The sequence below is a fragment of the Anolis carolinensis genome, chromosome 4 (genome assembly GCF_035594765.1).
Source record: "Anolis carolinensis isolate JA03-04 chromosome 4, rAnoCar3.1.pri, whole genome shotgun sequence".
Classification (NCBI taxonomy): Eukaryota; Metazoa; Chordata; class Lepidosauria; order Squamata; family Dactyloidae; genus Anolis; species Anolis carolinensis.
This window is the reverse complement of record NC_085844.1, coordinates 170,827,123-170,850,021: the sequence shown is the minus strand read 5'-3', so window position 1 is coordinate 170,850,021 and position 22,899 is coordinate 170,827,123. Positions and strand designations below refer to the sequence as shown.

General features: G+C 39.4%; 1 protein-coding gene across 3 annotated transcripts in view; it reads left to right on the top strand.

Annotated features, from left to right (window-relative positions):
- The window catches only part of patj (PATJ crumbs cell polarity complex component), a 222,948-nt gene that overhangs the window by 129,103 nt on the left and 70,946 nt on the right, over window positions 1–22,899 (top strand). For all 3 annotated transcript variants that reach the window (XM_008109348.3, XM_062979565.1, XM_008109353.3), the window contains one exon: window positions 19,823–20,019. In XM_008109348.3, coding sequence (XP_008107555.2) covers window positions 19,823–20,019 — 197 coding nt within the window. The remainder of the gene's footprint in view (window positions 1–19,822; window positions 20,020–22,899) is intronic.

The following is a 22,899-nucleotide window of genomic DNA, read 5'->3' as shown; positions in this document are numbered from 1 at the left end:
ATATAGTATTTCATTTCTCTCATTTCATGAGAACAACATTTTTCTTAAGATCCTACAAGATGCTGGGTGAAAGTTATATGGCATATATAAGATTGGTTTCTGTCTTGGAAGGGGGAAATTGGGTACATAGTATAAGACATGTCTCCTATCCTTTGTTTTTTGTTGGAGAGTGTATGCTCATCTGTCTTTAATAGTAACTAAGGATCCATTTTATGTTGGTATGACAGAAATTGAGAATCTTTGCTCCTTTCTCATGGATGACGTGGAATTGGCTTATCATTGGGATGATTATTTTTACTAATAGGAAAACTTGCAATGCCAATGGCTTCCATTCGACTTAGATTTCTAGCCAAATTATTAGTCCCAAGTAGTGTAGAGAGGCCATGGTGGCACAGCGGGTTAAACCGCTAAGCTGCAGAACTTGCTGACCAGAAGGTCAGAGGTTTGAATCTGTGGGACAGGGTGAGCTCTTGTTGCTAGCCCCAGCTTCTGACAACCTTGCAGTTCGAAAACATGCAAATGTGAGTAGATCAATAGGTACCGCTTCAGCAGGAAGGTAACGGCACTCCATGCAGTCATGCTGGCCACATGACCTAGGAGGTGTCTATGGACAACACTGACTCTTTGGCTTAGAAATGGAGATGAGCACCATCTCCCAGAGTTGGACTCGACTAGACTTAATGTCAAGGGAAAACTTTTACCTTTAGTGTAGATTTTTTGAATTGAATGAAACTTGGTAAATTGCTTATACAATTCTACTAATTTAATGTACATATTCTTTTTTAAGACTAGATTATTATTGCTCTTTTTTGAGCAGTATGCTGCACTTTATGTTTTCTTAGGGAAATTCTTTCTGCTTAGTTTTCCCTTTTCCTTCTTTCTTTTCTTATCCAAAGGAACATGAAGCCTGTGTCCAGCTTGCCTTCTGTGATATGTTATTGATATGATTGATAGCTATTTGGTCATGGTCAGGAGTATGATACTTGTTTTGAGAGAAGCCATGATTATTTGTAAAGCATGAAAAAGGTAAACAAAGTTTGTTTGCACCTAGAAGTGAGGTCATGTCTTCGACTAGGGAGTTATGCAGAAACGATAAGACTGCCTTTCATATTAATTTGTCACGAAAATTTGCTAGTGCCTAAACGTAGCCATTAACAAATGTTGCTATTAAAGGCAGATTTAAAATGTAAGAGAAGTTAGGTATCAAGAACTAGGAAATCAACCAGTACTTATCTTCATCAGTTTAGTCTATCAGATTTCTCAGTTTCTTCTATCACAGCTTCTGATGATGATGATGATGATGATTTATTTATATCCCACCCACCCCCTCCCCAAGGGGATGCAGGGTGGCTTACAACAAGAGGAAACAACTTATGTAATATCAGTCACACTTACAATCCAAAAAAGGTTAAACCAAAACAAATAAATCAAAAAGACAAATCACAATACATTCTGAGCTTGAAAGTTTTATCTAATATGCAGTGGGAAGACACAGTCTAAAAAAATCCATCTTGAATATGACTATTACAATAGAAATCAAGCTTAAATAGTGGCAATATGAAAAACCATATTTTTGGTTTAATATTTTGAAGACAAATATTAAAATGTACTGTATAGCTTTTATCAGCCATCTCTTTAGCATTGTTGAGGGATATATTTCTCATCTGGTGTTCCAAACTTTGGCAGGTGTTTGCACGTTGCCCTGAGCAATCAGTCATTGAATGAAATCCAAAACGGTATTAAGCACAAAGCATGGCCTACCATTTAAATAGGTTCTGCAGCTCTTTTGCACTTAGAAGATGAGCAATTTATCACGCAGCACAGCATAATCTGGAATTTATCTTTTCTCAAAACAATCAGATGTACCATTTTACCATTTAGCTGTAACAATTAGGAGCTTAAAGATAATGCAAGATTTTGAGTTAAATAAACCCTTTCTTTTATGTATTAAAGCCTCTAAATGTCACTTCATGGGTTCTCACTTGGGTCTTCAGGGTTGTCTAAAACTTCAGTTAAAAGAAAATACTATGGTCTTTATTCTCTCCATACATGATCTTATGTTTTCTTTACAGGCCGTTAACTTATCATGAAAATACTAGCTAGGTCAATGAAATATTTCATTAACATTATGCCTACAAAGCTATGATTAGTGAAGCAATCCTATACATGGTTTCCTTCTGTGGTGATTTTGTTTGTTTATTTCGCTTTTGTAGTATTCAGAGTGTGTTTTAATCATTTCAGTCTTACCCCTGCTATCTCTGGCTGTTGCTCCTATAGCCCAGTTGTGTCCTTGGAAGTGCTTTTAATATTAATATATGATTTTATCAATGAGAGAAATGACTTCATTCTTTGCTTGTGTTTAATCAGCTCTATCAGGATGATGATCAACAAACCATCTACTCTTTCCTTTCTAATCTACCTAAAATATTTGTGCATCAGCTCAGCAGGGATGTTCAAGAGAAGCATGCAAGAAACACCTTTCCATGTTCCCTGCCTTCCTCCAGTCTCTGAGAAACAGCCTGTCTAGCATAGCAGGGCTGCTGGGAATTGTGGAATCTCCTCCAATGAAACAGATCTTACTTTGTAGCAGGGTAGGCAACTGCAATTATCCTAGGAGCTGATTTTCTGCCAAAATCTGCCACATGAACTGCCAAAATAAATGAAAATTGTGTATAAGTACCAAAAGTGGCTAGAAGCACAGTTTTGAAAAACACTATTGTTTGATATTAAATTGGGCACATGAGGAATATGGGGTGTGAGATGCTGCAATCTTAAAAGGTACTGTAAATTGTTGGAGGCTTGTAAGTTAGGCAATACACACTTTAGTAAAGGAGAGACAGTTTAGAAAAATAGTTGTAGCAAACCTCAGATTCAAGCTCAGTCCTTTCCCCCCACTTCCTTCTCCAACATGGCCAGAAGGTTGGTTGTTTTTACATCAAGCCTGATTTGGTGCACCATTCAGTCCTAAAAAACCAATGGTGAGTTATAACAATTTTTGTGGAAACGTATCAGTTTTAATTGATAGTAAATGACACTAGTTAAGCCTTCTCTGTAAAAACCATCACATGAACAGATTTCATGCCTTCATGAATTTATAATCTGAGCCAACTATAACATGAAATTAGGAAGCTTTAAAAACAAAATAACATCAAAATGATAGAGGGTCTTCATTAGTATATGGAGTTGTAAGCCGCCTTGAGTCCCATACAGGGTGAGAAAGGTGGGTATAAATGAAGTAAATAAATAAGTATATGGTTTCCTAATACATTTTGGGAACATATATTTATAACTTATAATTTCCTTCTAAAGGTTAATTGAGTAGCAATCATCTAGAGTTTTTGGCTGAAATCAAGACACTGTCTTGAAAGAGAGAACCCTTGCTTCAGTTTATTGAGAAGGTCAAGATTCTGGCACCTACTGCCCTCTCCTCCAGTTCAAATAGTTGAATGACAACAATTTTTACACTTTGACCTCCATTTGAAGCAATTGAAGGTAACTTGCGGACAAAGGGGGAAAGTGGAAAGCAGAAAAAGGAACTGATAAATAGCTGAAAATATGGAATGACAGAGGGTTTATTAGGACAGTTCCTGCTAAATTGGGGCAGCTGAAAGGTATAGTACTACATGAAGTTGTTGAATCTGACTTTTTTGTCCCATTCACCCATTATTGGTCAAAAGGCATGCAGCAGCTGCTTTATCATCTGAATGAGAACTAGAATTTTACCAAAAATGTGTGTCTATGATTATTTAGAGAAAGTTTTGGCTATGTGGCAGGTGAACAAGGGCTATCCACAGCATTGATCCATCCATGCCAACCTCTGAGCATAACATTTCTCCCTTGTGGGGAAAAACAATCCTTTTGAACTACAGATGTGCCACAGTCCCACATAGGTCAAGGACTGTTGAAGTTAATATAAGCAGTTTGGGGTTATTTAAGGCATTTTTACTAGAGCTGATTCAGAAGAAACTGAAATTCAAGAGCCCTTTTTATGTACCTAGCAAGTAACTGAATCTTCAAGAAAAAGAGAGGATTAGCAATTTTCTAATTTAGCAGAATCTAGGAGGCTTAAATACTGAATTCTAATAGGGATTGAAGGTGAAGATGACTGCAAAATTAATGTGCAGTTATATTCTTCTCTTTTGTTGCATATGTTTGAAGGTATTTCCATTATTGTGGGGAATCTAAGGAGACTGTTACTATTCAGCACAGTGTGTGCCCAGGAGATCATTTGTATTTTGTAAAACTACTGAACTGCTTGTTGGTTTTTATACTTTTCTTTATGCTCTTTAAATATAATTTGTTGCCACCCAGTTTTAGTTGAAGATTTAAAACCCTCGAATATTTATTTAAAGTTGTTCAGAAAGGGTCTTCAGGTTTGTAGAGAAAGGAAAAATAAATCAGGTATTAATGTTATCCTTGCAAATATGATCAAATGGGCAATTGTTGTCAGAGCATGGAAAAGTCACTGTATGGACCACTTTCCACAATCCTTCAGCCAGTCATATAGTAGTACCATGTATTTTGTAAGGGATTAATTCCAGGATCCAACATGTAATACAGTTTTTACATATTCTGAAACACTATTCTTCTTACCTGAAATAGACAATAATTTAAGCTTCTGGCTAATGTATACCATATAATCTGGAGAACCTAGAAAATGCTTTGAGAGGTGTTTTCCCTAGGCCTCCAGCACAATTCTGTGGAAAGCTTCTGGTGGAGTTGACTCTAGAGAGCTCTTATAAGAAGGAATGGAAAGAAACAGTGACTCACCTTGGTATATAGAAACTTTTTCATAATAACATTATGCATTCAGTGGTAACCATCCTTCCTTAGGCGACTCCTTGGGCAATTCTTCGTCAGTCGAGGATGATGGTACTCCATTTCTGGTGTCTTGGGGGTGTGTCCGTAGGTGGCTGAAGAGACCTATTCTTGACCCGCATGTTCTCCCGCAGTGAGGACATTGGTTTCCAGGTGGAAGGCGGTCCTAGTCAGGGTTGGCTTGACGCTCCTTCCTCTTGGCACATTTCTCCCTTAAGCCCACCGTTCGTGCCTCTTCGAACTCTGCAGCACTGCTGTTCACAACTGACCTCCAGTTAGAGCGCTCAAGGGACAGGGCTTCCCAGTTCTCAGTGTCTATGCCACAGTTTTTACGATTGGCTTTAAGCCCATCTTTAAATTTCTTTTCCTGCCCACCAACATTCCATTTTCCATTCTTGAGTTGGGAGTAGAGTCGCTGCTTTGGGAAACGGTGATCGGGCATTCGGACAACGTGGCCAGTCCAGTGGAGTTGATGGCATAGGAGCATCACTTCAATGCTGATGGTCTTTGCTTCTTCCAGCACGCTGACATTTGTCTGCCTGTCTTCCCAAGAAATTTGTAGGATTTTTCTGAGGCAACGCTGATGGAAACACTCCAGGAGTTGAGTGTGATGTCTGCAGACCGTCCACGTTTCGCTGGACAATGGCTTTATAAATAAGCACCTTGGTATCTCTATGGAGGTCCTGATCATCATAAACACTCTGCTTCATTTGGAAAAATGCTGCACTCACAGAGCTCAAGCGGTGTTGTATTTCAGTGTCAATATTGACTTTTGTGGAGAGGTGGCTGCCAAGGTAGCGGAAATTGTCAACGTTTTCCAATGTGACACCATTAAACTGTATTCCTGGCATTGCAGAGGGATTCGCTGGTGCCTGTTGGAAGAGCACTTTGGTTTTCTCGAGGTTCAATAAGAGGCCAAGCTTCTCGTATGCTTCTGCAAAGGTGTTTAGAGTGGCTTGTAGGCCTTCTTCTGAATGTGCACAGACTATGTTGTCATCGGCATATTGGAGTTCTATAATAGATTTTGTGATGAACTTGGTTTTGGCTTTCAGTCTGCTGAGGTTAAATAGCTTGCCATCTGTCCAATAGATGATTTCCACTCAACAAGGTGTAGTATCATAGTGATGAAGATGGAAAATAAGGTAGGGGCAATAACACATCCCTGCTTGACACCTGATTCCACCTTAAATGAGTCACTTTGTGAGCCGTTGCTGTCCAAGACTATTGCCATCATGTCATCAAGGAGGAGCCTAAGGATGTTCACAAATTTGTCAGGGCACCCGATTTTTTGGAGGATGGTCCAGAGAGCACTGTGATTCACTGTGTCAAATGCCTTTGCAATGAATGCCATGTACACAGGTTGATTTTGTTCCCTGCATTTTTCTTGGAGCTATCGTGCAGTGAAGATCATGTCCACTGTTCCTCTGGAGGGGCGGAAGTCATTCTGGGATTCTGGGAGGGTGTCTTCTGAGACAGGAAGAAGGCGGTTTGCAATGATTCTTTTGAGGATTTTCCCAGTGGAGGTTAGAAGGGAGATACCGCGATAATTGGGGACTCCAACAACTGGCTCAACCCGAGGGCCAGTTAACTGAGTGCATTCCTTTGTGTGATGAAATCTTATCTAATACTCTCTGGGCTGAGTACCTGATAGAAATTATGAGATGATCCAGCAATCACCACACCACTTCCACCTCACCCAGCTTCTTCTGGTGTATAGGTTTGGGAGTAACGAAAGGATTGCTATCCATGATTTCACCTATCCATATTTGTTAAAATAAGGTATCTCTGGGAATTTTCTAGGTCCTCCAGGTAATTCTATGGTATGCCTCCACCGGAAGTTACTATAGAGTTAAGCATGAGTAGCTAGGAAATCCTCCCTAGCCATTTTCTGGATCCCCCAGCATGTGACACGCTCAAGGCAGCGGAGCACCAAGAACCATACACGGAGGCCAATAAACTATCTAATATCTTTATTAAGGAAATATATAAGAATGATAAAAACAAGTAGAAAATATAGTCCACAAGCAGACCTTTCAAATGAGGTCAAATATAGTCCAGAAATAGTTTGTCCAATAAATGATATTAGAGTCCAAAGATAAAATCCAATAAACCGAAACACACACTATTGCCAAGCAATAGTGTGGGGAATTGTCTAGGGTCTTTCAAGGTCCGAGGTAATTCTGCAACAAGGCTGGAAACAAAACTTGATTCTAGGAACAAGGTCCGTGACTAGGAACGGGGCAAGGCGATTCTTGAATACTTGGATAGGCAAGGCAAGGAAACTGGATTTGCGGACTTTGCGAAGTCCACACAAGGCTGGAAACACGAAATCACTCCTGAAGCTGCTCTGTTGTCTCCGCACAGAATCAACCGTGCCAGGCACCTTTAACTGGGTCTCGTTTTCCCGCCAAACAGGTGTCCAGTGCTCTCTTTTCCTAGAGAACGGGAAACGAAACCCAACTTTCCAGATGTGAGAGTCCCTGGATTTTCCCAGGGGAAACATGGCTAATCAGTGTCTTGTTTGGCTGCAATTCTCAAACTCCTGCGAACCCGCTCTTTCACTCCCCTGTCTGCAGCAAAGGACTGTCTCCTAGCGAAGGGAGGTGAGAGCTGCTCAAGGTCTGTTTTAATTGGTTTTTGGGCAAGAACATCAACATCAGGCATCTGGAAGGATTCCGGCTGTTCCGGAGAAAACCCCATGTTTTCATCCTCATCTGCCACAGGGACACTAGGAGCAGGACTACAAGGCCCATGAGTCATCACAGCATGGCTCTATGGTAACTTGCAGCAGAAGTCATCCATTTCAATTGTTTCCTGTTTCCACAGTTAGTTTCGGAACATATCCCGCTGAGTAATGGAGATCATAGTGTATGATGTAACTATGCTCCCATTTTGTGCATGATAGTATCTTACAAAGAGGATAAAAGTGGAAGCCAATGTCTTGACTTCTTTTCCATCTAACATAAAATCTCATACGACACAGATAGGCTAGGCAGAACTATCATCAAGTTTGCAGACGACACCAAACTGGGAGGGATAGCCAACACTCCAGAAGAAAGGAGCAGAATTCAAAATGATCTTGACAGACTAGAGAGATGGGCCGAAACTAACAAAATGAAGTTCAACAGGGACAAATGCAAGATACTTCACTTCGGCAGAAAAAATGGAATGCTAAAAAAAACAGAATGGGGGACACCTGGCTTGACAGCAGTACATGTGAAAAAGATCTTGGAGTCCTTGTGGACAACAAGTTAAACATGAGCCAGCAATGTGATGCGGCTGCTAAGAAAGCCAATGGGATTCAGGCCTGCATCAATAGAGGTATAGCATCTAGATCCGGGGGAGTCATGCTCCCTCTCTATTCTGCCTTGGTCAGGCCACACCTGGAATACTGCGTCCAATTTTGAGCACCACAGTTGAAGGGAGATGTTGACAAGCTGGAAAGCGTCCAGAGGAGGGCAACTAAAATGATCAAAGGTCTGGAGAACAAGCCCTATGAGGAGCGGCTTAAAGAACTGGGCATGTTTAGCCTGCAGAAGAGAAGGCTGAGAGGAGACATGATAGCCATGTACAAATACGTGAAGGGAAGTCATAGGGAGGAGGGAGCAAGCTTGTTTTCTACTGCCCTGCAGACTAGGACACAGAACAATGGCTTCAAACTACAGGAAAGGAGGTTCCACCTAAACATTAGGAAGAACTTCCTCACTGTGAGGGCTGTTCGGCAGTGGAACTCTCTCCCCCGGGCCGTGGTGGAGGCTCCTTCTTTGGAGGCTTTTAAACAGAGGCTGGATGGCCATCTGTCGGGGGTGCTTTAAATGCGATTTCCTGCTTCTTGGCAGGGGGTTGGACTGGATGGCCCATGAGGTCTCTTCCAACTCTACTATTCTATGATTCTATGATTCTATGATCCTGGGTGTTTCAGGGTAGGAAAGGTAAATAGTATTAGGTCTATATCTTCCTAATTAGGAGCAATTGGGAACAAATGAGTGTATTCTATAGATGTTAAATAGCTACACTATATTCTCTATGTATGTATGTATGTATGTATGTATGTATATAATTCATGGCAGATAAACTCTTTAGTAGGAAGGGAGAGAAAACCTTAAGTTAACCTTTTTTAAAGAACCAAAAACCAACCAACAAAAAACCGATCCCTAGATGCGAAAAAAGATGATTTAATTCAGTTTCTGGATTATTCTAATAAATATCTTTGGAGCTATTGGAAAAGATGAATAGTATCATTGCTCGTTGTTTCAATGGCAAGAAATGACTAAACCCCAATTTGTTAAATTGCAGCTTTTTACTTTGCTCCATTTAGGGTCTTGTAAGCTATAATCCGTAAATGAGATGCACTAACTTCACATTCCTGTGATTAGCTTTCAAAGGACTGCACACTTTTTGAAGAAATGAAACTAAGAAAGATATGAATGGTTTGTTAGGCATGATTGGTGCTGTAATTGTGTATGCAAGCCATACTTTGAAGTGGATAAATATGGAATGATGAGGATAAAATAAGGCTAGATTGGTGCTGCTAGAACAAATTCCTTGCATCACGTACACTTTGCAGTTGTGGACTTTACTCTGGTTGCATGGATTTTGTTTAATTCCCCCCTCCCCTTTTTTAAGAGAACTTGTGCATTTTCCCTGAAATACAAAATTACAGTGAGCTAAATCAGATTGTAACAAAACAATGTAGTGGAGTGATTCTTTTGATAGAGCTTTAGCTCTTGTATGTTAGAGACAAAGCGTGCTTCCTTGGTGCTTGATAACAGTATGGAATGAAGTCGTGACCACCTGTAATGGGAAGAAATATTCTTGATAGTTGGTAACCTTTTGAGCACATTGGAAGGTTAAAGCAGCAGTAATACTTTTGAGCAGCTTGACCTTTACATCCCCTCCAACATTTCATGAATGAAAACCAGGACACATGTGACCAAGCAATTTCAGAGTGTGGTCACAATGGTGAAAGGTATTATTGAAGATGGAGAGACAAGCTAGGAGATGTTGAAGCAGTTTTCTTTTTCTGTACCTGCCTACATGGAAAGGCAAGATTCTATCCCCTTCCTCTCCCCACATTTCACTCCATTTGTAGCAACTGAAGTCAAAAGGAGAAAGTGGGAAGAATGAAAAGAAATGGAAACATTTTCAAAGCATCAGAGAAAGTGGAATGACAGAGGATTATTTGGGATTTTACTTGCCAAATCAGGTCATTTGGAGGGTATGGAACAGATTTTCAGGCTCTTGGCAGTTTCTGAGAAGTCTTTTTGCCAGTAAGAGAAATGAATATACTCCAAACTAAAAGTACAGAAAACATGCCAAAATGTGATACTTTAGTATCCAACAAGATTGGTTTTTTGGAATACCTATGAATCGATGCTTTTTCTGTAAGCTATATTAGTGACTAAGTCTTAAATGGCTCTATTAGTTGAAAGTGAAACAAAATATTCAATATCCTTTTTATAATGCAATAACAATAGAATGCCTAATGTATCGCATAATGAAAGGAGATAATATAATTCTTTGCGAAAACAGATGCTAGCTGATTTCCCATGCTTTAAGCAGAACTCCAAAAAAATTACACAATTCGGTGAGGGGAGGGAGAAAGTAGTAAAAATAAAGAAGGGTGGCTGTGGAAATATCTCTGAAATATGTTTGTTTTAAGTAGTAAATACTTCTACAAAATGATCATCTGAGGTTCATATGAAGACGCGAAATCGCCAAATTACCCAACTGTCAGGCAAAATCAGCGTGAAAACTCAAAGGATATTTGTATGTTGATTGCACAGCTAACATCATGACAGCACTGGGATTCGTTTACACTCTGATGCTTTAATTTAGAGAAGAGACTGCTTTGCAAAAAAATTAAAATCTCATCTAAGCACTGGCGAGAGGTGAGCCCTGTTGAAGTCAAGCCCTCCCCATTATTCTAAATTAGTGGCATTTGGCTCCAGCTAAAATGAACATTAATTGAAAAGAGGGGGGACGAGAGGGAGCAGCTCAGCGTGTGCACATGTGAATGCCATTTAATTCAGCGGTATGTAATGAACATGCCTCTTGGCAGCAGGTAATAGTGGAGTGCAATTCTGAGCCAATCTACATTGCTCCTTCTGTGATTTTCCAGTCATCTGGCATTTTCCCTCAGTGCTGTATCAATTTGTGCAGCTCTCAGGCAACTACTGGAACCCGAATGCACGTTTACAAGGATATACAGAAATGTGGTAGGGTTAGAGTGCCTCCCTCCCTTTGCTGATATTTTAGCTTAGGCTCTGCATTGAATATCCTCCTCAGTAAATGTCGTCCTGGTGGCTGGTTTTGCTGCATCATTTGGTTTAACAGCAACAAAGAGGATCCAGGCTCAGGAAATCTATCAAGCAATTTGAAATATAACACCAACAATTATGCCATCAGAATTGGGATAAGTTCAAATGAAATATCTCAATATACACCAGGAATATTTCTAGACCACAATTCTAGAAGAAGACATTTATTTATAAATCATTAATGGCCTCCATATCAATGTTCCTAGACTTTGCATGGATATATGAAACTTCTGATAATTACAAACTGAATTGAAATTAGGACTTCTGGCCCAAGAATACCATAGAATCATGCTGGAGGACCTACAAAATGTCTTGAAAGGACGTGTTTTGTTTAATGTGGTTAAATGAAACTGCAGATAACAGTCCCATAGATGTGTAGTCATGCTGTACATTGTTTGTTGAATCATTCTGTGCTTCTTAAGATACAGTTATATCTCAGAAATACAAGACTGCATAAAGCATTTCAGAGTCAGTATGATGTATCGGTGTGGGCATTAGCCCAGAACTCTGGAGACCAGAGTTTGAATCAGGCAGGAATACCAGTGGATGAGCCATACACTCTCAGCCTCTGAGGAAATCAATGGCAAGCCCCCTCTGAACAAATCTTCCCAAGAAAGCCCAATGATAAGATTCCCTTAGGGTTGCTATAAGTTAAAAATAACTCAAAGACATGCAATAACACAGGGTAGTTATAATGGAAACACTATGGAAATGAAATCTAGTGCATTAGTGTCACAACTTCACTGCATGTGATCACACATAAATATTAACAAAGATATTGTCTTGAATATTATGAGAAACCAATCCAATGGCATCCAGTCCATTACCATCTAAATTCAACATACAAAAAAAAAAAAACCAGAAATGCTCTAATGGCTAAAAAGGGGAAATGCTACATTAATTTTTGTGTGCATGCCATGCAGTCTATTTATCTCTTTCTGAACCTCTCTGACGTTGCACTAAGTGTTAAAGTTAGTACTATATTTCATATTTTAGACGACTATCAGCAAATACCAGGCTCTTCTGACATTTATTGAAATGACTAACATTGTGCTGGCTATGTAAGGTACAAACCTAAAGCAGATGAGAAAAAAAATCTCTTCCTAAAATAATGGGAATATATTAAGGGAAAAAACTGAATTCTGGAGAAGAGTTCTACAGAAAACATAGACTGCCAAAAGAACAAATGAATGGGTCTTAGAGTAAATCAAGCCTGGATTCATACTAGAAGTGAAGATTACAAAAATGAGGTTTATATACTTTGGCCATATCCAGAGACAAAAGATGATAATGTTGGGAAGAACAGCAGGCAGCAAGAAAAGAGGGAGACTGCAATACAGGTGGAGTGATTAAACTAAGAAAGCCACAGACCTGAGTTTGCAAGACCCTGACTAGACTACAAATAAAAACAACAAAAATAATTGGAACTCAATGAAATTTAACTTCTGATGGAAGCAGTTGTTTCCAGATACGAATATTTGACAAATACATGAAGGTGTAGTTCAGTGGTTCTCAACCTGTGGGTCCCCAGATGTTTTGGCCTACAACTCCCAGGAATCCCAGACAGTTTACCAGCTTTTAGGATTTCTGGGAGTTGAAGGCCAAAACTTCTGGGGATCCACAGGTTGAGAACTGCTGGTGTAATGTGTGGGATGAAGCGGAGAGGGAATAATTACAAAAATAAACTTTAACAGTGGATGAGGAATGTCTGATATAGAAGAAATTTGCAAATTGAAACTGGAAGCAGGACACTAAAGGTTCATCTATACAGAACATATAATGCAGTTTCTGAATGCAGATTATCTGCTTTAAACTGGATTATTATATGGCTGTATAGACTCATATAATCCAGTTTAAAGCAGATCATCTGCATTCAGAAACTGGATTATATGATCAGTGTGGATGGGGCCTAAAAGAAAAGGTATGCCCTGCCCATTCTCTACACACTGATACTGAGTAGCACAGCTTGTAGAATCCTCAACCAGTTTGGACATTATACTGCTGAGTTATACGGATTTGGATTAAAGCATACATACTTTTAAGAAAGCCTATAAAACATATTTACTGATGTTTAGATGGAACTTTGAAAATGAATTCTACTTACACTGATCATGACTGATTCCACTTACACTGATCATGACTATTTATTTCATCCAGTCTGTTTTAGGCACTATCAAGCCTGAATCCAGCCCTTTTAGGTATTTTTATCTTCCCTTCACTTAGGTTCCAAATGCACTTACTTGCTTCTCATCTGAACAAGTGGGTATATATTTATTATTATATAAATTTCACACTTCAACATTACATTCTCAGCAGTACAAGATGCATAATAATTGTTAACTGAATGGGCAAATCTAATTTTAGTTTTTGGCCAGTTTATGTATATGATTGGGTCCTGTCCCAATGGAAACAAGTGCCAGCATGAATTTCATACCCTCCAACTATCTTGATTTGGAAGGAACAGTCCTGATTAATCTTCTATCATCCCACTTTTTCTCCCCTCATTGTCCATTTGTCCTCAGCTTACTCCAAATTGAAGTGAAAAATAGTTTGCACTAAGGGTTGTTCTATGTATTCCGGGCTGTATGGCCATGTTCTAGAAGTATTCTCTCCTGACGTTTCGCCCACATCTATGGCAGGCATCCCCAGAGGTTGCAAGGCATGGAGAATATATATATATATCTGTGGAGAGTTCAGGGTGTGAGAATTCTTTGTCAGTTGGAAGTCAGCGTGAATGTTGCAGTTAATCACCTTAATTAGCATTGGAAAGGTTTGTCTCTTGTCTGGAGGGCATCCTTTGTTCAGAGTCATTAGCCGTCCCTGGAGCTCCTCTGCCCTCAGAGTGTTGCTTCCCATCTACTGTTCTGATTTTTGAGTTTTTTAATACTGGTAGCCAGATTTTGTTTTGTTTAGTTTGCACTAAACTCATCAGGGGGAGAGGAGAGCACAGGGGTAAAGTATTGTCATTTCCTGTAGGCTCAGGCAAATGCAAACTGCTTCAGTTTGTGTGTTCTTCCTCACTAATAAGTTTTGCCATATTGACCATACTCTAACGTTATTAGGCCACATATATCCTGATTTTCATCTGTGAGATGTTGGAGGATATGGAATTTGCTTGGGTCCTATCCCAGAAAAACAGAGACCCCTTTTACACTGCCATATAAAATCCAATTATCTGCTTTGAACTGGTGATGAAGACTCATATAATCCCTTTCAAAGCAGATAATGTGGATTAGCTCCTTTAATAATCTGGATTATGTGGCAGTGTAAAGGGGCCAGTGTCGAACTGTAAAGCCTTTCTTGGGTTTCTGCTTGCTCATCTTGTCTATATTCTCACTTTTGTTACTGCAGATTACAATGCCAATACCTACTACCACTACATTCCACTGTACCATTTTGTAAACAGAGACATTTATACCCAGATCCTCTCAGACTGTAAAAGCAAGATGCTTGAAATAAAACCAGTGATAGGATGGGGCAAGCTTTGTCATCAGTTAATTTTCCAATGTATGAAATTCTGGGCCATCTGTCTGTCTTCTGATACTGGACAAATTACCTGTAGTAAACATTTTCTTCTCTGTGCCAAGCATCTAATATCCCCCCTGCCTCTTAATGGCACTGCTAGATTTCACATTAGGCATCCATTATTCTTTTCTAAAATGAAGCTTCTTTATCTAGACCAGAGGTGGATTTTTTAAATTTATTTATAGATAGATAGATAGATAGATAGATAGATAGATAGATAGATAGATAGATAGAGGGCCATAAATAGATTGATGTTACCATCAACAAGGCATCCTGGGATTTATAATCTGACATGATACTTTCGTATGGTACAGTACTGTAGTAGAGAGGGTTTTTTTTTTTAAATTTAATGTATTTCTGTATAGCCTCCCTGCCCACAAGGGCTCCTGAGGTGATGAAAAAATAAAACCCAATTAGACTAACTCAAAGCTCCAGGATTTTGGAGGATGGAATCTATTACAACTTAAGTGGCATCAAAGTGAAATAGCTATTGATATAGTCAAACCCACTTTACTTTTGGACTCAGCTCTTGTACATACTGGTAACAATACCCTATTTTGCATTTTCTTTTCCTCTTTTCTAATGTGGAGAAGAATATGAGTTCTCTTCACTCCTTACTCCTGCCCTCTTGGACCACCCTAGCTCCCCACTGATGTACATCACTAAAATCTTATCAACTATCGCCCATTTATAGGACATGTTTTAAGGGGTAGTGTTTGGGGTAACAGGTGATGACTCTACTTGTATTGTTGCACTGATATTCTATTTAAAGAAAACTTTGATACTAAGTTTATGGAACTGGTAAATGGAGCCATTGGGCTCTAAGAGGCTTTTTGAAAGCTTATTTAGAAGAACACCAAAGCCATAAAGGTAAAGGTAAAGGTTTCCCCTGATGTTAAGTCCAGTCGTGATCAACTCTGGGGGTTGGTGCTCATCTCCATTTCTAAGCCAAAGAGCCGGCATTGTCCATAGACACCTCCAGGTCATGTTGCCGGCATGACTGCATGGAGTGCCGTTACCTTCCCACCGGCGCGGTACCTATTGATCTACTTACATTTGCATGTTTTCAAACTGCTAGGTTGGCAGGAGCTGGGGCTAACAGTGGGCACTTATTCCGCTCCTGGGATTTGAACCTGGCACCTTTCAGTCCGCAAGTTCAGCAGCTCAGTGCTTTAACACACTGTGCCACCGGGGGCCCCATATCAAAGCCATAACACTATATTATCTAACTGAAATGTGTACAGCATGAAATTTAAAACAAACACGATGATTTGCAGCTCTCCTGAATGGATACAAACATCAGAGCTACATAACATAACTGTAAACCTAAAATTATCTTTTAAAATCTTGTTTCTTTCTGTAAACCTACTAAGTAATTGCTGTCCTACTTGCATGATATTGTTTGTTTACAATAAAAGAATAACAGATATGCATATGAGAAGCAATGGGTTTGATAGAAAACATATTAGTACTTGACTCCATGTAAAATAAAAATTGTATCAGTTTAAAAATACAAATGCTGACTTTTCAATTATATGCATTCAGTAATGGCAAGTTCTTGTTTTTGCTTTTAAAATAATATTTTTGCTTTTTTCTAGGCATGAATAGATGCAATTTAGCAACCTGCGTTAATTCCAGGTTGTAAAAGTAGACTTTGGATTTCCAGCCTCCTATAGCGTGACAGTGTTATTTTTTCATCTTTCCTTTAATTTGATAGGCTCTCATCCATAAAGCTGCTCTTCAGTCTAGTGTTGCTATAGAAACATTCATTATTCGTTGATAACATTGTACAAGCAACACAGTTTCTCAATGGAATGGTGGTTCTAACAGGGATGCTGTACTTTTCTTTATATATAATCTTCTTTCATTCATTTGATTGTGTTAATTGCTTTTAACATGTGCTATTCATGGATGCTGCTATCACACAATGGTATGCAATCTCTTTGGATTGCCTGAAAAAAAAAATAGGATCTGTAAAAACCAGTATTTTAGGCTGCCCACTTGCCAGCCATACTTTGCTTTGTGATTTTGTTCCACTTCTGCTTGTTGCCCTATCCATCCTGATATCCTTGACTTCTATTATTACTAACCATTCACAGTTGTCCATGTCCTGTTTTTGGATGCCTTCTCAAAGTATACTTTTTAAAGACATTTCGTACTTTGGCAAATTGTGAAGTTCTACTAAAGCCACTGGTGGTGCAGTGGATTAAACCACTGAATTGCTGAACTTGCTGACCAAAAGGTTGGCAGTTCAAATCTGGGGAGCGGATGAGCTCCTTCTGTTAGTCCCAGCTTCTGCCAACCTAGCAGTTCAAAAACATGCAAATGTGAGTAGATCGATAGGTACCGCTCCAGCAGGAAGGTAACAGTGTTTCAGGCTGTCATGCCAGCCACATGATCTTGGAGGTGTCTACGGACAATGCTGGCTCTTTGGCTTAGAAATGAAGATGAGCACCAACCCCCAGAGTTGGACACGACTAGACTTAATGTCAAGGAAAAACCTTTACCTTTTTACTAAAGCTGCTTGTATCTTCTTGGTTTTGACCTAGATGGTGCATATTAGACAACTATATATCTTAAACAAGATGAGTTAAATTTGCAAAGAGAACTGCCATAATATAATGATTTGACTGTAGGAATTTTATTTTGCAGGAAACTGCAGGAGAGAAAATCTGAAATCCCCACTCAGTTAAGGAAATCCAATGAGTGACTTTAGGCAAGTCACATGCTCTCAGACTTAGAAGATAGTAATGCCATTTTTTTCTGACTAAATATTGCCAAGAAATCCTTGGCACTATAAGTTGGAGTTGACTTGAAAGCACGTTACATCAACATCAGAGATCAAAATATATGTTTAACACTGTAAAATGCTTTTCTCTGAGATGTTTGGGGCTTTTGTTAAGGTGACAGATATTTCTAATGCACTCCTTAGGGTTCTATTTAACACACGTGAATATGGGAATTCAGACCACAGAACAGCTTGTAGATTAGCACTTTCTTTAACATTACCATTCAAGTTGCCCCAAAGTACCTTTTATGCCAGAATTCAAATTTTCTAATTATACCTTCTGACTGTACTTGCAATGTAAATATTTCCTAAAGGCATGCCTAGGCCTGGATGCCTTGGCGGTATCAGAGACTCCTGGGTTACGTAAATATTAAGGTGGAGTAGTTTTCAGGCTGCACAAGTTTACATATTGCTATGCTTGCTGAAGTGCATTGCAGATCTAATAGGCTACTGATGTATCACCTCATCACATAGCTCCCCCCCCCCCCCCATTTTATGGGCAGCCACCATAAATTTACTGGGATTTATGGCTGCCATCAGATTACTTTCTGCCCCCATCATTGTAATCATGGGGAGAAAAAGTGAATTTAGCCAAAATAGCACTATGGACCCTAGTATTCGAAACAATATGTGATGGGGTCTATGACAGTCTACGTTTTGTTTCAAAGTGTGCCATGGTGAAAAAGGCATTCCAATGGGTGGTCCTTAGCAGCTAGCTGTCCTCCCTTTTTATATAAGTGCATAATAACTCTTTCCCTTCGCAAATTTCTTTAAAAAAATTAATGACAGGCATGGGCAAACCTTGGCCCTCCAGGTGTTTTGGACTTCAACTCCCACAATTCCCAAAAGCCCGTAGACTGTTAGGAATTATGGGAGTTGTAGTCCAACACCTGGAGGGCTGAAGTTTGACCATGCCCGATGACAGATACATTGTAATAGAGGCATTGTAGAACAGAGAACAGGCAGTTTTCCTTTGCTGGTTTGTTCCAATTGTGATATCGTACTTAGCAGAGAGCTGCCATCCCTGTTTATAGAAATGCATGATTACTCCTTCCTATGCAAAAGCATCCTTGTTTCAAAGGTTCAATGGGTTTTGATGCAGAACAATTGGATCCAGTTGAAAGTAATGTTTTAAAACAGCATCCCTGTCTCAAGGGTCCAATGGGTTTAGTTGCAGAACAATTGGATCCCATGGAAAGCAGTGGTTTAAAACAGTATCCCTGTCTCAAGGGTCCAATGGGTTTAGATGCAGAACTATTGCATCCTATAGAAAGCAATGGTTTAAAACAGCATCCCTGTCTCAAGGTTCCAGTGTGTTTAGATTGCATTCCGTAGAAAGGGATTCTGGCAGATTTGCATGAAGAAAAGAAGCTGGGAGTGAAGACTTTTTGCCTATGTGGGAAGAAAGTGGGTGCCTATGGGGAAGCACTAAGTCTGATGAGAGGAGAACGAATGAAAGTGAGCGAGAAAGGACTGGAAGATACAATCAGCTCCCAATTCCTCTCTTAACTTAACAATGCTTCTCAATAGTGCTGTTTGATAAGGTCCCTAGAGAAGTCCCTGGACCACTTTTCATTGGAATTGTATTCTTGGAAAAATCAAGATCTTTTCTTTGGATCTATTACTGCAACAATCTAACATCTTTTTTAATGAACACTGTCTGCGAGATAGATTCTAATGATTGAATATCCTAAAGCACAGCAAAGGCATGAGATGTCCTGAATATGCTGTATCTCATCCAGTCATTGCCACCTCTTGGCTGGAACGTAACAGCTTTGTATTCAAGACAGTGTTGAACTCCTCTGCATGCAATTTGCTGACGGAATATTTGTCATTAGAATGATATTCTGAAAGTCAAAGCAAAATATCAAATTTACAAGTCACCTTAGTGGCCAGACACGTTTATCTTACAGAGCTGGGTCCCCTGTTCCACTGCCCACAATATATTGGACTGAAGAGCTCACAGATTTGGTCAAAGTCCTTCCTTGGGCCCTTCAAGAATCATTTAAGAATTAAGAGATTGGTTATGTTGATATCACTTTCCCTGTTCCCCTCCCCCCATTGTCTGTCTAGCCCTATATCGTCAAGTACAAGTGGGCTGTAAATTATAGAATTAATTGTATTTGTGAGTGTAGGTGTAGGATATCAAGGAGGGTAATAGAAGATAATGTCGTATAGCACTGAATCATGGTCACATCAGTTCTATGATTACATGATATTTTTTATTTTTGTGAGAAAAAGGGGGCGCAAGATATGTGGGGGGTGGGGGACTGTGCCAAATAAATGTCTAATCCAGGAAACAAAATGTGGCAAACCCTTACAATTCATTTCAAATCCTTATGTGTTATTTTGTTGTTGTTGTTATCCTTAGAGAAAATTCGGCAAAGATATGCAGATCTGCCTGGAGAGCTGCACATTCTTGAGCTGGATAAGGATAAGAATGGACTGGGACTCAGCCTTGCTGGCAACAAGGATCGGTCTCGCATGAGCATCTTTGTTGTGGGTATCAGTCCAGATGGCCCTGCAGGGAAAGATGGAAGAATGCGTATAGGAGATGAACTTTTAGAGGTAAGTTTTCTTTTTGAAGAATGTAAAAAGCCAAGAACTAAAAAAAAAAAAGCCATCTGTCGTGAGGGCTTTGATTGTATATTCTTTCATGTCAGGAGATTGAATGGTCCTTGTGGTCTCATCTAACTGTATAATTCTGTAATTTCAAGAAAACTGATTGGAGACTGATTGGCAGGTATAGCTAACAGATCTCACCTAAAAAGTAATATTTTCTGTCTTTTTCTTCCATCATAGAAGGGGATCAGATTCCATGATATATTCTAGGGCATATCAAACTCATTTTCATTGAGGGCTACATCAGCTTTATGCTTGACTTCAAAGGGCCCTTGAATCCATGGTGAGAGAATCTGTGAATACAGAGGGCCAACTATAATTTTTTATATAGCGGTCAGTGCTCTTTAGTTTTACTCAGTTTGGATCCCCAGATGTTTATGAATGATAACTCCCATCATTTTTGATGATCTTCCTTGTGGATTGCGGATAATGAGAATTGCAATTAAACAGCACCTGTGGCTCTGCGGTTAGGGAAAGGTTAAAGTACATTTTAAAGTCAAACATCCTATGCACAAGCTTTGTATCCGAATTAAAGTCCCACCATCCTGACTAAACAGAACAAATGACAGCTTTCCAGATGTTACTGTATCCCATCAGCTCTCATGAATATAGGAGTTCAGCATCTGTAGGGCCACATAAAATGACATGGTGAGCCAGAACTCTTCCTGTGGGCCATGCATTTGACATGTGTGTTCTAGGCCATTATCAGTTAAGAGACAATATTAGAGAATATGGGCATTTCAGATTTTTACAAAGGATGATTAGATAAAAGCTGTCCAAAGTGAATGTCTGCTGACTGCTGGTTCTGCTGAATTTCCAAGAAAGAAAGAAACAATTTTAGCCAATGGGCACAAATATGGTTTGTTTGTAAGACATGAGCAGAGCAGATGACAGAGGTTTGTGGAAATCTGTCATTCATAGGATCATCATAGATCAAAATTAATTTGATGTCACACAACAATATTTCTCACACATGGGGGAGGGGAAACATTTGGTCCCCTGCATAATAGGTAAGAGAAAATAGGATGATGTTCCTACTCAGAGGCAGTGTGCATCTTTAATTGAGACCTGGTTCAGTATTTTGAAGGCATAAGGATGTTAACGACGCTCCATGCAGTCATGCCGGCCACATGACCTTGGAGATGTCTACGGACAACGCCGGCTCTTTGGCTTAGAAATGGAGATGAGCACCAACCCCCAGAGTCAGACATGACTAGACTTAACATCAAGGAAAACCTTTACCTTTTAAGGATGTTAAGGAAAATACAAATAGGCTAGAAGGAAGTTACTATAGGATCTTTAAATTTCAGCTGCAAGATTGCCCTAGCCATCATAATCCAAAAAAGTAATGTTCCCAAACTCTGGAATAATCCCAAAACTTTAAAAAAAAAACCTGCAGCCAGTGTTCAGAAAGAACACCCACTAAATTCTGTATGCTATTCAGATAGAGTTCTGGATGATAGTGATATACAGGTATTGGTGGAAAGGGGCATGAGATGAAAGTGGGCAGTTCATAGCTGGGATGCTCTTTCATACTGGGTCAGGCTTATCTATCTAGCCTTGTATTTATTAGTGTGACTTGCAGTGACTCTCCTGAATCTCAGGCAAAAGGGGCCATGGTAAGTGGTCCCTTTGCGGCCCTGCTGTGCCATTCTTTGAACTGTAAATGGCAGAGGTTGAACCTGGGACCTCCTACATCCCTCCTCTGAGCTATGATTCTTTCATCTTAGTTGGCAGATTTATAGGTTTTTTGGGCAAACTGTGATTCTCTTAGCTTATTTCCTGCCATATTAAAAAAAATCATATTACTGCCCTTCCTGAAAGATCTGCTTAAGGCATTTTGGATAAAATATACTCAATCTGTGGTTATAGGGAAATGGTAGCATTAATGAAATGTAAACAACTTAAAACATAGTTGTAATGTTCGTTCTTGAATAATACAGGCAGTAGTTAAACCTGAGTGCCTGACCTATATGAAATGTTTTCGCAAAAGGAAGTGAAAATCATTTTCCTCTTGAGATAATTCCCTGGGGTAATGATCCTCCACATCATGATACATAACTACAATTTAGCTTTCGTTACCTTATATACCATATCTGCCTTCCCATTTTGAGAGTTTGCTTACTAAGGCTGCCCTTGTGTTAAATCTTGTTTTAATCTTTGCTCATAATTTACCCCTTATGTCCCCTAGCCGGTAGTTCCATTTATTTACCTTCTCCCTTGAGCTTTGCTGTTCCTTTTTTTCATTTGTCTGTGCATTACTTATAATGAGTCCTAACTAAAGTACACTCACTGAATCAGATCTTGTTTGATCAACATTTCCATAAAATACGTTTATTTAGTGGGTCTATACTCATTAGAACTACCAAAATTCAAGGCCTTACTGTAATTTCCTGTCCTTGTTACCACTGGGAAATAGCATTAATTTTTTTCAGATTTATCATTTCCTATGCATTTGATAAAGTGGCTCATGTAAGTTCATGTTACAATGAATATTTAAGTCTGTTCCAGCAAATGCAATAGATTTTGTGACATCATAACGACTAAGGCTGTAATCTGATTCCTCCGTAAACCTAAGTCACCTTTTGCTGAACAAAAGGTGACTTACCTCTAAGATGATATATGTACAGAGCTCTGATGTAGAGCTGCTTTTTCTAGACTTTGTAGTTACCTATTCTCACTTAAAATAATTACAGAAAATTATGGTTTAATTTGCTTGCAGGCACACATTTTGTTATCAAAAACACATCAGTGCTCAACTTTGCTTCACATGGAGCACTGCCAGATTGGTAGATTTCTAGGAACATGCACTCAAAAATGTTAAGA